General features: G+C 39.8%; 1 protein-coding gene across 1 annotated transcript in view; it reads left to right on the top strand.

Annotated features, from left to right (window-relative positions):
- Window positions 1-68: 68 nt before the first annotated feature.
- The window catches only part of fancl (FA complementation group L), a 34622-nt gene continuing 20422 nt past the window's right edge, over window positions 69-14268 (top strand). The window contains exons 1-6 of the mRNA XM_024296996.2: window positions 69-532; window positions 1786-1844; window positions 1923-1983; window positions 2472-2528; window positions 2751-2848; window positions 10165-10261. Coding sequence (XP_024152764.1) covers window positions 431-532; window positions 1786-1844; window positions 1923-1983; window positions 2472-2528; window positions 2751-2848; window positions 10165-10261 — 474 coding nt within the window. The 5' untranslated portion in view covers window positions 69-430. The remainder of the gene's footprint in view (window positions 533-1785; window positions 1845-1922; window positions 1984-2471; window positions 2529-2750; window positions 2849-10164; window positions 10262-14268) is intronic.

Raw genomic sequence — 14268 nt, 5'->3', positions numbered from 1 at the left:
AAAATAGGTAAATAAATACTACATAAAATTCTAAAGACCTACCTGAGGGCTTTCTTGGGAACCACTGCTCAACTCTATCACGTTTATGCGCGTTTATTCAAGTTTATGAACCACTGCTCACGTCTTTCTAATTCAATATGGCTGAAGTATAAAAAGGTCGGGCGTTTTAAAGTTTTTCACTTTTTTCTTTTTTATCGTCATTCACTCAGTTTAACGGTAAAATATACTATGATTTGCTCGGTCCCTGAACGCACCCCCGTGACGTCAGCAGTTTTTCTTCTCATGGCGGGAGACACTTCCTCCATTCTCGAGGCGTTTGTTTACTTCCTGCGTTTACTTCAATGAAGCTAAACCAACTCAAGTAAAGTTCCCGGTTAGAGTTTAGCAAAAGCTTTACCCTGGTTGTTTCTCGAGTTCGTTTTTGTAAAACATGTCCATGTCGTTTACGGAGGACTCGCTGTGTAGAGACAACCCGCTTCTTCTGCCTGTAAACGAGCAGAAGACTGTTTATGATGGATTCATCACTGTCCAGGTACCGTTTGAAAAACAAGTTTCTTATTTTAACATGAACATATCATTAACATGAATGTTTAAACCGACTTCTTATCCACTTGCTAAAGCTATTTCCCTTGATTATTTTTTTAACGATTAATTAATTTCACCTTCATTTCACCTTTGAAAGCAGCACGTATTTCCCTTCAAAATAAAATACACCTGTCAAATAAGGTCCTCTTGCTGCAGCAGATTTACTTGAATCTAAAATACAAAGGACAATGTAAACATGGAACAATCTGAATTTTCCTCAAATTACTGCCAAATATAAACATGGCAACATTAGTGTTAAATTTGATTATTTATGTGCTTAATTGATGTACTTTAAATTAAGCTATCTCAGTTATCTGATATGTAAAAATCTAAACAAAAATCACAAATCTTAACTAATTTATTATTTTTTCAAAGCATTTTCGTAAAGCAAAAGAGCCTCAATAAAGGAAAAAAAGAGTCACATGTGGCTCCTTTCCCTAAGGTTGCAAACCCCTTGTGCAGGGGTCAGCAACATGAGGCTCTTATCCGTTAATTGTGACTCTTGTGCGCTAATGATAAATGCTAACAGATACATAATGTAGAAGTTATTTAAGTTTTGTAATTTTTTTCTTAGATTTTTAGAATGTCAAACAGCTTGGCAAAAAAAGTTTAACTTACTGTCAGAAATTCTGTAAAAAGTATTCTTTGAATTTGTATTTTTAACATAGTTAGTCAAATAAAAGACTCCATATGTTGTTTTATTTTGGTAAATTATACTAAAGTGGTTAAAGTTTTGATCAAATACCATTTAAAATGATTAAGTTATGTGTTTTGTGTCTCACATCTTGGAGAATGACAATAAAAAGTTCAATTTATGCTAAATGTTTTGAGTTTTTTTTTTTTTTAATAAATAAATTATTCTAAAATGTTGTGTAAAGGGGGAAAAATATGGTGGCACACCAAAATCCTAATGATAAAAAACATCATGTTAGACTGTCTCGCATTTTTAATTTAAGTAAAGCTGCTGCAGCGGGAGAAACTTTTTGATACAGAATGGGTTTTATTTTGAAAGGAACTAGTGTGTGCTGCTGTCAAAAGTAAAAGAAGTTACAACTGTTACATGCATATAGACACTTTTGTAATAAAATTCTTTTAATATTTAAGTTACATTTATAATTCAATGTTTAATTGACAAAAAAGCACAAATATTTTGCATTTTTGAGACTTTTTTGTTTTTTGTATGTTTATTATCATTTTCAGGACAAAGATCTACGAATCAAAATAATTCTGCCACCAGATTTACAGCTGAAGAAAGCTAAGTATGAAATATTTAATTTCTGGGCATCTTTAGCTTAAATTTATCAAACTGCGAATAATCTTGGACTTCATCCCCACAGACTGCACTGCTGTTGGCAGCTGAAACATCTGTTGCGTGGATACGAGGCCATTGTGAAGCAGGTAAAACTGATATTATATTCTTAAAATAGTCTCTCAGGATTTGAACTTTCTGCTGATCCTGATCCAGATCGCTCTGTTTGATCTGTTTTAGACTTTGGTATCACATCCTGTTTGCTTCTTTTGTCTGGCAGCTGTTTTATGACCCACTACCCCAAGCCAGAAAAAAAAAGAAAAAAAAGCACACATGTGTGTATATATTTATATATAGTTTTTTCACTTCAATTAACATGGCCTGGAAAATGTCCCTATTTGTTATGTGGCCCCTCAGGGTTATGTGGATGAGATTGATATTTTACCCTGGGCTGCAAAGTTCATTATTTTCACAGCCTTTAAGCTATCATTAATTATTAAAGCGGTTGGCAGCCCCTATTAATCACAAATGCTGTTTGATTTGAATGGCTGGCTGGCTAAAGGAACAAAAAAAAAAAAAAATCACACTGTCACTTCATTATCCCTCCATTCAAGGGTCTCCTCTCTGCTTCTTGCAGCGTCTCCAGCAGTCGGCTGATCTTTCCAGCTTCATTCTAGAGTTGAAGACTATTCTGGTAAGAAGAAGAAAGATGACATGTTTGTCAGGAAACTGTATTCCTTCCTTGTAAGCATGGAACAAATGTTAGATGTTTAGAATCATCAACGTACGCTCAGAACTTTATTTCAATTTACCTGTGTTGATGTTAGAAAGTCCGACACCGATGGCTGTGACACAGTTGTTTGATTTGCATCTAAATAAGGGCTTAAATGAAGAAGTGCTCCTCGTGTTGTTGCAGGAAGTGGGTCTGAAGAGCCGTCCTGAGTGCCGCTCCATCCCGCCTCCTCAGTATTACTCTCAGATAATCTCTGAGATGGAGACCCTTGGGTGGGACAAGTAAGTGGGTCACCAGGAGCGCAGCGCGCGGAAAACATTAAGCTGTTCATTGGTGGGGAAAGGTGGTTGTGACCATCACGCTGGTTCACTCCACATGTCACTTGATTTGGGTGTGCAAATATAGACAGGATTTTGAGCAGGTAATGCCTGTGACGGTGGAGCAGAGTGTAGCAGAAGCCATTTCAACGTGTGATTTACTCTGAAAACTAGAACATATTCAGGTGTGTTCCAGTTCCAGAAACAGTCAGAACCAGATCCCTGTTCTGGTTCTGTCTGGACATTTTAACCCTTTTGCTTTCTTTCAACTACAGTAACTCTTCAACATTTTACATATTTAATATACCAGTAAATATCAGTTTTGCGCTGTGATGCAACACTTTATGCTAATAATGTGTTTGCATGTCAATGGAAAGCCGATATAAAAACCAGTTTTCTCGGCATAAATGGTCAAAGAGTTACAATGTGACAAAGAACAGGTTACTCAGGTGTTACCAGTTACATGTTCAAGGGTTTACATCCTTTCTCCTTCCTCAGTTTGTGTTGGCCCTCGTGAACTCTGTAGCATCATCTTGCTGGTATATCCTCATCTAGAAAGCTCTGCAGACCAAAAAGACTTGTAGTAAAAAAAAAGAATACCTGAAACAGACCTGTAACGTTTAGTCATTTGAGGGCAATAACGAAGAAAAAATCTCTGGTCACGGCTGGAATAAAAACACAAAGTAGAAAGAGCAGCCTGACCAGACATTTTTCAATCTTTAAGTGTTTTCTTTTCTCAGATTTGGGTGGTGGGCTGTTTTCACGTTTCCACTTACAGTAAATTTCACTTGCCCTCCTTCACAAAACCTCAAATCCTGGTTTAAAGGGAACCTGTTGCATTCATGGGTTCGAGTGACCCCTTTCAATTAAAAGTCTAAGGGTGTTTTGGGCTTCTATGTTCAAAATTCACATGACGCTATGGAAGATTTTAGGTCAGTTTTTTGGACTCTAAGTACAAAACGCGCGACCAGCCATGAACTCGGATTTGTGTAGCGTCCTCTTCAAAATATGGGAGGGCCATCTGTTTGAAAATCAATCTTGAGGGAGAAATTAATAATTGACCTCAAGTCTTTCATAACCCTTGTGTTATCCTGGGCACAAGACAGCGCGCTGAACTTCTTTCATTCAATGATTTTTGATTTTCACTGGTGTCCATGGCAGACATGAAATCCTGCCCACTTTTAATAACAGTACAGTGAATGGGTGAGGTCATCTGGACCCTAAAAGATAGCACAAGGGATATAGCTGAAAGGAACCATGAAAGCCTGGAGTGAGACTCACCATCACAAATGTTTCTTTAGAAAAGTTTGGAAAATGTATGCCTGTGAGTTTATAAAGCTGTTCATTTAGTCAGCAATGTATGTTTAGGTCAACTAAGCATTAACATTAGCCATCCTATGGGGAATTCCATTAAATGTTAGCATCAAGCTAGCGGACTTTGGCTTTTTTGTGCTAAATTGATTTCTATTTTTATGGATTGTTTATTGGTTTATTAAGCTTAGATCGATTCAAATCGATTCATTGATCTTATTAACCCAGCCCTACTCAAAAACCCACGTTCAACATGTTCTTGAATATGCCACACATGCCCGGTGTGCAGCTTTAAGGTGGGCTCTAGTTTTCTGTCAGAGCTACAACTGGCTTATGGTGTAAACACAACAGAATCCAAACTAATTCCGTGCTAATAGCCGCTTCAAACATCCGTCTTAGCATTTAAGAGGAAATTAAGTGATGATAAAATAATTATTTTCTGCTGGTGAGCAGCTTGTGTTCTCTACTTTCATGGTCCCTGGATACTGCGGCAGTAATTTACCAGCGCTATAGCTGGCTGATGGAGCTTCTTTTATTCATTGATCCCAATATCAGCTCTGCTGTTCGTCCTTTGTTTGAATTGAAGGGGTGATGCTTCTACAGCTGCATTTAAAGAAATTACATTGTGAAATCAAATCTTTTTTTTTGCAAACTAAACTGACAGGAGAGTCTGCAAGAATGCAACTACACATGAATAAATGGTTCCTAATGACTCCCTCTTTTCGGTTATTGAGTTATAGTTAAATCCAGGTCATATTTAATAAAGCTCAGCCCACAGGTCCAGCTCTCGTCAGAATAAAGCAAGGGGGTGGTTAGGATGAAAATATCTGTTCTCCCTCAGCATGGATTAAGCCTTGACTACTACACTCATTTTCCACTTTCCTATTAATGACCACGGCTGCAATTATGATATTAGTAAAATGCAAATGGCTCTAATTGAAGACTCTTAGGCTTTAATAGGAGCGGAGGGGGTGAAGGTATGCTTTATGTTGGAAACGGGACCAACATCGTTTCCCGCATGGTGTTAAGGTTAGGAAACATTACACACAGTGGGCTTCAATCTGCAAAGCACTCGAGACTCGCTTAGCGTCTTAATTGCTATGGGCTGTGCTAATGGCCACCAGGGATATCCGCTGTGGTCCCGTCTGCTGATTGGGCCAGGTATAAGTGAGTCTTCTCCCAGCATGTCTCCGTTCCTGCATTTAAGAGTGTGGTCATCTTAATAGGCTGGGAATGAAAAAGCCGGGGCAGAGAATTAGCTAATTAATATGAAACTGGGTCGGGAAGGTCAGTTGTCCAAAAACATGGCCCCGGGAGCTGCAGCGCTCATTAGCGCCGCAGCTGGAGTCACGTGCCCACATCCACTTGGAAGTCAAAGTGTTGCCAACCTTTCTGGTGTTTTCGCTCAGTTCACTGTCCTCTGTGGAGGCCGAGGAATGACAACAACAACCCAAGGTCTTTACTAAACTTAAAAAAATAATAATAATTATAATGTTTCTACTGTTAGATTAGCAAATGTGCTGACAAATGATTCCACAAATGTTGTTTTCGATTTTGCTATTATTCTTTTATTTTCTGAAGAAAAATCTTAGGCTGTATTCAGAAACTTTTAGTTTGCTTAAAAAGAACCAGAGTTCATTTTCCCCTGATAATCCAGAAGAATTTCTCTATCTGACTACACCCAAGTGGACCCTGTTCCGGGACCGGGAACCGCTCCCTGACCCATCTTTCAAGGTGGTCTTTGTTTTTTTTTTGTTCCAATCTGACAGAGCTCTGGTTCACTCTAAGTGTCCTCAGTCTAAATAAGCTCCGTGCTTGAAGTGAAACAACTGGACCTAAAGGGCCACCGTAGTCGGTCATTACGGGATGTAAACAGAGTAGAATGGAAGCAACTGATGAGCCGCAGAGAAACGTGGACCAACAATGAGACACAGCAACTCATTGAAATGTGGTTGGATAAATGCAGGCTCATGAAAACAACTTTTAACATGATACATATTACTTCTCACACCGTTTTCCCAACAATCTGTATCTCTTAAACACTTATCAGTGTCGTGTTGCCAGTAATCGCCTTGCAGCATGCCTCCAGTGTACCATAGTAGCATTAAAAAGAGTTGTACCTGACGTTGATATAGATGTTCAAAATTGGTCAGGTAAATATAAAGTTTGGATAAGTGAACTATCACGATACAAAGGTTAGGACTTCCACTACTCTTTCTCTTGTTGCTTTGCCCCACCCTTGCAATTCCCGGCCAATGACTGAAGAGATCTTTAGTCGCATGGTTTTGTTTGCAAACTTTGGTTTGAAACAGAAATGTCAGTTTAACGGCAGTCTGAATACAGACTAAACGCAAGGTTTAAGACTCGATCTGAACTTTTCCAGTCTGAATACACCCTTAAGTTCCACTTCTAACCTTATTGTACTGTATGCACACACACCTTAAGCATATAATCACTTATATCACAGGTGTCAGTCAAGGCCCAGGGGCCGGATTTGGTCCGCTGGGTGATTATATCCGGCCTGCCAGATCATTTTATATTTTTGTTACTTACGCCCAATGTTATCTTGCACTCGTAACACTTTGCAACACATACTCATTCCCAAGTCGTCACATTTTAATGCATGGTTAAGGATCCTCCTCGTCAAAAATGTACGTTTTGAGTGTCCCTAACTCATACTTTTTTTACAACCAATTAAATTAAGGCTCCCCAACCACCGGGCTGAAAACTGTTACCAGTCTTGTACTGGGACGTGGACCGTACTGGTATCCTAACCTTAGCCTTAACCCGGTACCTGAAAGTCAGTATTGGACATGGATCAGTACTGGTTCCAGACGTCCCGAGGTTCCGTCAGCGTTAAAAAGTTGCGGGCAGCGCCGGTGGCCGGTGGCAAACGCGAGCAGCAGCAGACTGTAAAGGAGTGGCGCTGCAACAGCAGCTCTGCTCAGGACCCCCCCCCGGTGGGTCCTGAGCAAAGCCGGTCACAGGAACCGTTCTCCTGAACGTAACCCTTCGTCTGCATCTAAACACGTCAGCACTGGCTGCACACATTTAGAAAATGTCCTAATTAAAACCCCACTGGGAACGTTTAAAGAAAAAAAAAAAAATCAACTGATTCTCTATCTGACTACCCCCAAGTGGACCCTGTTCAGCTCATGATTGGATTTTGGCCCCCTGTGCGATTGAGTTTGACACCCCTGACTTATATTATTCACTTAAACGAACAAACAAAAAAAATAGAAAAATAAAATAAAAAAAACATCAAGGTAGCAAAACAACTTCACAAATCATCATTGCACATTGTCCTGGGATCACCACAAGATAACAGTGACCCAAACACTGCCAAAAACACAGAACCAATTTGCTTTCCATCCACAAGTCCACACTTTTGGTTTCTGAGTCAGCACATTACAATTAAATGTCAATTTTTTTTTTTTTTTAATTTTCATTTAAAACCAATTATTTTAAAAGATTGTTTACATACTTAGTGGCTAAAATTCAGAAATTAAATCTGGCATAAAATAAACACAATAAGGTTTTTAATTTTGCCCAGAAAAATATAAGAAATGATTTAAAAAGGACCTCATCCATAGATTCAATGAATCTACATTCCAGTATTTTTTTAACGTGCCGATATGAAAAAAAACCTCCCAGTTTTCACTTTCAAAGGCTGTTTGGAAGTAGAAATGCACAACATATGTTGATCCCGCCATCTCCCAGTTACTTTGCCAACATGCAGTTAGAGCTGAGTGCACACAGAAACGCCATGTTGTGCTCTGTCTGGAAGCAGCTCACTTGGCTGTGGAGTTGCAAAAACGGGAGCTCTCATCAGTCTTCTCAGCAAGACATCTGACGTCATCCTGTTTGCTCCATGAAGAGTCAAAGCCAGCAGCTCGTCCCCTGGTCATTCAGACATAAACCCCCAGAGGGGGAGCAGATAGATGGATGTGTGTTAACAATGCAGTTATGCCTTTTGGATTCATTCTAAGTTTTTGTAGATGTTTCAAGGCCTGACAAACCATAAGGAGAATTTAAAAAACATGGATTCTATAGAACCTTTCAAAGGTAAAAGGTGCTTAAATGCCCTATCTGATAAAAAATGTGTTTTTAAGATGTTCTTGTGGCATTTTTGGGTGATGGAGGAAATGTATAAAGAAAATTAGGCTTAAGATTGCATTACTGAGTTTTTCTTTATTCAAACTGTTGTAGATCAGGAGTAGAGAAAAAAATGCAGTTTGAAAAAGATTGTATTTGATGACGTAGAAAATACATTGGATAGACCACAATCTCCGTTCTCCGATCCATTCTGATGGGATCCTCTTATAGACAACTAGATCTTTGTGTGTCTTGTACATTGTTCATATTTTGAAGCCCAATGAGGCAATTTTCGTTGTGATTTTGGGCTGTATAAATAAATATGAATTTAATTGGATTGAATTACATATAAGCTAGCAGAAGAACATGTAAACAGGGAGCTCTCAGTAACGGAGAGGAGAGGGGAGCTTTAAAGTCCCAAAATGACTATTTTCTATTTAAGAAAAAACCTTCCCATTAGTGTTTCAATTTGATTATTACGTTTCAAATCAAAATCCAACAACGTAAATGTCTTAAAAAGCCATTTTTCATGTTGATCTGAAGCCTCTGTTTTCAAAATCTCCTCTGAGGGGGCGTGGCTTTTGGAGCTCAGCTGAGCTGTTACATTGCAATGGTTGTAGCAAGTTTATGTTTGGTAACTGAAATTCACCTTAGTTTAAAACAGGAGAAATGTACAGTAAATCATAAAAAAATGTTGCTTTTGTTTTTTGAAATAGTTGTGTAGTTCTGGCAAATTATTAAATGAATATGAAACTGTAAGAGAAAGTAGAAGCTGTGTATGCAGAACTGGTGCAATCATGACTTTGTGTTTGTAGATGCTGGTGTGCATGTGACGTCGCATGAATTATTGGCGTTCTCTGGAAGTTTGATTGCAAACGTGCGAGCGAGCAGACACTTTTATGAGCCGGGGCCCCTTGGACAGCTTGTCCCATCATTCCATCACTTCTCTAAGTGTGTCTCTGAGCACACTGCGCACATCACTCCTCGCTAACACACCGCATAAATCCTCAGCGGCTTTGTCAGCCTCGCCACAGAGTGTCCTTTGTAGTGTACTGTAAATCTGGAGGAGAACATTTCAGATCAGTCTTTTGTCTCTGTGGGCTGGAGGTGCTGCGGCAGTAAATCTTCCTGCTGATCAACTGAGTGAGATCTGTGTTGTGTCCTGAGCCTCAATAGCTAATAATTGGCTCATAAAGAAAAGAGTCAGATTTACAAGTTGACTCTCGCAAGCTTGCAAATTTGAACTCAGTCTGATTTCATCTTGAGAGGCTTTTTTTTTTTTTGGAGCCTTAAACTGTTTTCTAATAACTGTCAGAGGCACTCTGGAGCGGTGTTACTTTACTTCTGCACACAGTAAGTACAGACATAAAAGCATCAAGTCCAGTGTGTAAGTGGACTATATCGTTTTCATGTCAAAGAAGAAATACAACATTTACTTCAAAGTTAAAGGAAACATCAAGTGATGTTAATAAAGACTGAAGAACCAGAATAAAACCACTACAGTATGATCAGCACGGGCTTGTTGTGTTCCAAGATGATGAGGAAAATATTAACCTTTGCAATGGTTTCTCCAAGATGTTTCTCGATTTCTAAGAGTTTGTTTCCTGGGATAAAACACTGCTTTCAACGACTGTGATTGATCAGATTTTGTTTATAAGACCTATGCCACCCTCTAAACCACAGGGATCAAACTCCAGGCCTTGAGGGCTTTAGTCCTACAGCTTTTCAGTCGTAGATTCCTATTGGCAAAACAAACTAGGCCCAGATTATCAGCAACAGGATGGGTGTGGTTTGGGAAAAACCAGTATGATGCCAGCCTTGAGGCCCGGAGTCTTGACCCTCTTTCTCTAAACACAGTCTTTGTTCGTCCTCAGGATGGTCTACATAGACATGGAGTTCCAAACACTGAAACTGAAGGCAGAGGACTCTTCTGGGAGGCAGCACATGTTCACCGTCAGACTCAAGGCAAAGGTGAGAACCTCCATCCTCCTGCCACACAAATACAGTTTTCCTTCTTGAGAGTCCGCTTCAGTTTGAACCCAACGTGACATCAACCAACATCCAATCCAAATCACAACAGGCTGCCTTCACTAGAATCATTTGTACACGTTCAGTTTAGCTGATAGTAAATCTACGATTTGCATCTGTGCCCTTAAATCTGGGTCAAACTGGTGATGGTGTGGAGAGACATGAGAGCCTGCTGTGGCTCAGATGTAAAACAGATAAAGCCTTACCTCTTAGACCTCAGCATGATGGAAAGCCTTCATCTATGCATAGAGAAAGCAGGAACGCCCACGCTCATCTGCACGGGGGCTTTCTCTGCTCACAGAGGAAAGTGCGCGAGGCTTCACCTGTGCGCTCGCTTGCAGGTGCAAGGGAAGTGGATCAGAGAGCACTAATCTCCATATTGATTGTGTTTAATGACCTTTTGTAACAGGAGCGCACCAGGCTGCTGCTTGATTTTGGATATTGAATTGTAGATTCTGCTGTTTTTGGAAGAGTGTGTTTCAATTAATTTAAACATGGAAAAATTATGATAATTTTAAGGAGGAAGGGGGGGTCCTTGCGTTGTGTGCCTCCCCCTGATGGCCTTTCACACTACACAGTACAGCAGAACTTGATTAGAAGTAAAGTTTTCAACTGCAGGTAAGACTTAATGCCGGCTCACACGGCTAGCGTTACAGCTCAGGTGCGATGCAGGAGCGGTCTCGCTACACCCGATGGCTCATATTAGCCACAGGTTGGCTGCAGCTACAGACTCTGCTGCCGACCTCCCAAAACTCCAAACTCACATACGTTCACGCTAATCCCCCTTTGTTCACTGCGGTTCAGTTGCGTTGTCTGTCGAAAATTTGAACTGAATAAAACAGATTCCCAGTGCCACAGAGGCCTGATCGCAGACGCAGGACGTGAACGTCTGCAGTGGGATTTCCTCTGGCACTTTTAAAGTTACGTAAAGACTGTGGCGTTCGCATCGGAGCTGTAACGCCAGCGGTGTGAGCCCGGGGTTAGAGTCAGGTATAGTTTGAGTGAAATGAGGCTTTAAAAGAAGAAAAAACATCTTCCATCGCTGAGCCCATGAATGCCAACACATATAGCTCTTTTATGAGACAAAGAGTTTTGAGGACGCATATCCTAAACTTGATGACAGGCAGGTTTTGGATTCTACCTTTCCTTCTTCACTTTAGCTCCTTCACATCTTTAGCATGGAAACGTTTTGAAATAAGGTAAACAAAAAGACTAAAGTTTGTCACGTGTTCTTTTTTTTTTTAATGTAGAATCCAGAACAGACTTACATAAGCTGCATTTACATGTGCAAAATGTCCTCGATCTGATCAAAGATCAGATTGGAACAGAACTGTGCACATGGGCCCTCAAAAACTTTATCCGATTGTAACAAGTGTTTCCATGCACCACACATTTGATTGGAATAAATCATTTTGACATGCGCAGAACTGTCTAAAATGCCGGAAATAGTCGTAGAAGATGAAATAGTGAGTTCTGTTGTAAACGAATAACGGTGCTCCGTAGAGTGAGAGGATACCCTGAATGTGCTTTCATTATTATTATTAATAATATTTCTAAGTGACTGTTCGTTCATAATTTTCTAAATCCGTGTGATCAGTATCAATCAATCAATCAATCAACTTTATTTCTATAGCACTTTTCATATATATATTCATATATTCATATAGTCATATTCCCCCTACACACACACACACCCCCAATGATAAAAAATAAACTGAGTACAAGCTGAGCACAGAAGTTAGATGTCTGAGGCGCTAATATAGTTGGAACCTCTTCCTCTGGAGACAACTGCATAGCCAGCCTGGTGCAGCATCACAGGCGGGGACCCAGCTTCACCACAGCTAGGTAGCGATGCAGGTCCCCATCCAGAGCTGCAGCAGCTGGACAGCAGCGACCAGAGGGAGAGGAACCAGCTGAGGAGGCACTGGAAATTAAAAAGAATAATGGTAAAATAATAAAATTAAGTATATTTGTAAAATCAGCAAACAGTAAAACAATAAAACATGACCATAAAGATTATTTAAATAAATTATTAAAAGATCTATAAAATCATAAAACATGATCAAATAGATACATGAATAAAAACAAAGTAAATAAAGACAATAAAATTAGCTAAAAGCATGGTTAAAAAGATGTGTTTTAAGACCTTTCTTAAAAGCAGCTATGTTCTCTGTATTGGTCATACGGAATGGAGGAAGGGTTAGAGTTTTGACATTTAGCCTTGGATGAACTTAAAATCTGTATGGGCCATTCAGCAATGTGCATCTTGGCCGCACGTAAATATGTAGGAATAACATCAGACTTTATTTTTTCGGGACATGACTAGAAACAAGAATTCACATGATTTTTTTGCGCGTTTTCAGAGGTCTGTTTGGAGCGTGGAGCGTCATATCCGCATTCAAAAACCGCATTCAAACGTGTGAGGGACCACCGGCTCACATGACCCGAAGCCGCTCGGAGAGACAGTTATCTCAGGATACGCGGACTGCGGTCTGAGACTCGCACCTTAAGAAAGCACCCCACTGCGTGCGTGTGCGCTCACAACATAAAGTTATGAATCCTGCTCTGCTCAGAAAAACGGTTCACTCGCAGAGAGCAGCAGATCTGTCCTGTCCTCTCCAAATTTTATCTGGACTGCCACACATTCTGCATGGCGTAAAATCCAGGGCAGTAATGACACACGATTGGAATGGATTGTTTATATGAACCAAGATCGGATCAACAATCAGTATAACCCACTTTTCTCGATTGGAAGGAAATCTGGATCCGAATGAGTCTGATCGGGCCAGAGTATTCCGAATGGCATGGTTACATGACGCATTTTTATTCTGATCATTCATTTATTCCAATTACTTGTGGCCATGGAAACGAAAACTTCTGACACATTAAATATTTTTAAAGGCAGCTGGACACTTTATAAACTCTCCAGGTTAAAAAAATATTTTTTTATTTTGTGGAAGAAAAAACTCTCTTAATGCACAGATAAATAAATAGAGTGGTAGTTGAAGAAATTGTTCTGTACACTTTTTTATACATCTGTGTAGGTGGTGATTCTTTGTTGCTCAACATCTTGGAAATTAGCTGGCTAAAACTCATTTTTAAAGACATACTGATGAAAATCCAATTTTTTGAGTTTTTTCATGTTATTTTAGCCTTTTCACATTTTTATCTTTTGATATTGATTTTTTTAACTAATGGTTTAATCCAGTGGTCCCCAACCACCGGGCCGCGGACCGGTACCGGGCCGCAGACCCATTCCCGCCGGGCTGCGGAAGAATTTAGGGATGTTTTTTTTTTTTTTGTTTTTTTTAGTCAGAAATCTTTTATTTTGAAAATCAACCGGATTCTCTCGATTATACTGAGCGCTTAAAGCAGTCCAGCGGCGTGTCACACGAGAAAAGCTGCATGTGGAACCTTTCTCCGCGAATGGCTGGGAATAGGGGACGCGCCTAAGTGCAGCTTCGGCGCCGGAACTTTCTGCCAGACCTGCTGTTCAGCCTGCGCGCGAGGCTGCAGCGTTCTCTCCTTCTTAGAACGAGCGTAGCTAAATCGGTGGATAGTTTACATGCAAGCACATCTACTTATATTTGATTTATTCTACATCTCCTGTAATTTTCATGAGAAAAAACAATTAGCAGATACTGTTTTTTAATTCGCAAGCCTCCGTGTCAAAGAATTGAATGCTGGAACGGGAGGTCACGTGACCGAATCTAGCAAGCTGATTGGCTGCAAGCAATGTGTACAGGCATATAGGCGCAGATTTCTTTGTGATTATTTGATCATATTGACATTAATATTGATTTAATACCAAATTTGTAGTTACTACTACAATTACTGTAGTTCGCTTGATTAGCTTTCCAACGATACCCTCCTTTTCTGGATTGGACAAATAATGAGAAAGTTACAACAATTTAAAGACTCTAATCTTTGTTTCTGTCACATAAATATCA

The sequence above is a fragment of the Oryzias melastigma genome, linkage group LG15, assembly GCF_002922805.2.
Source record: "Oryzias melastigma strain HK-1 linkage group LG15, ASM292280v2, whole genome shotgun sequence".
NCBI lineage: Eukaryota > Metazoa > Chordata > Actinopteri > Beloniformes > Adrianichthyidae > Oryzias > Oryzias melastigma.
This window is presented reverse-complemented; position numbering and strand designations above follow the sequence as displayed.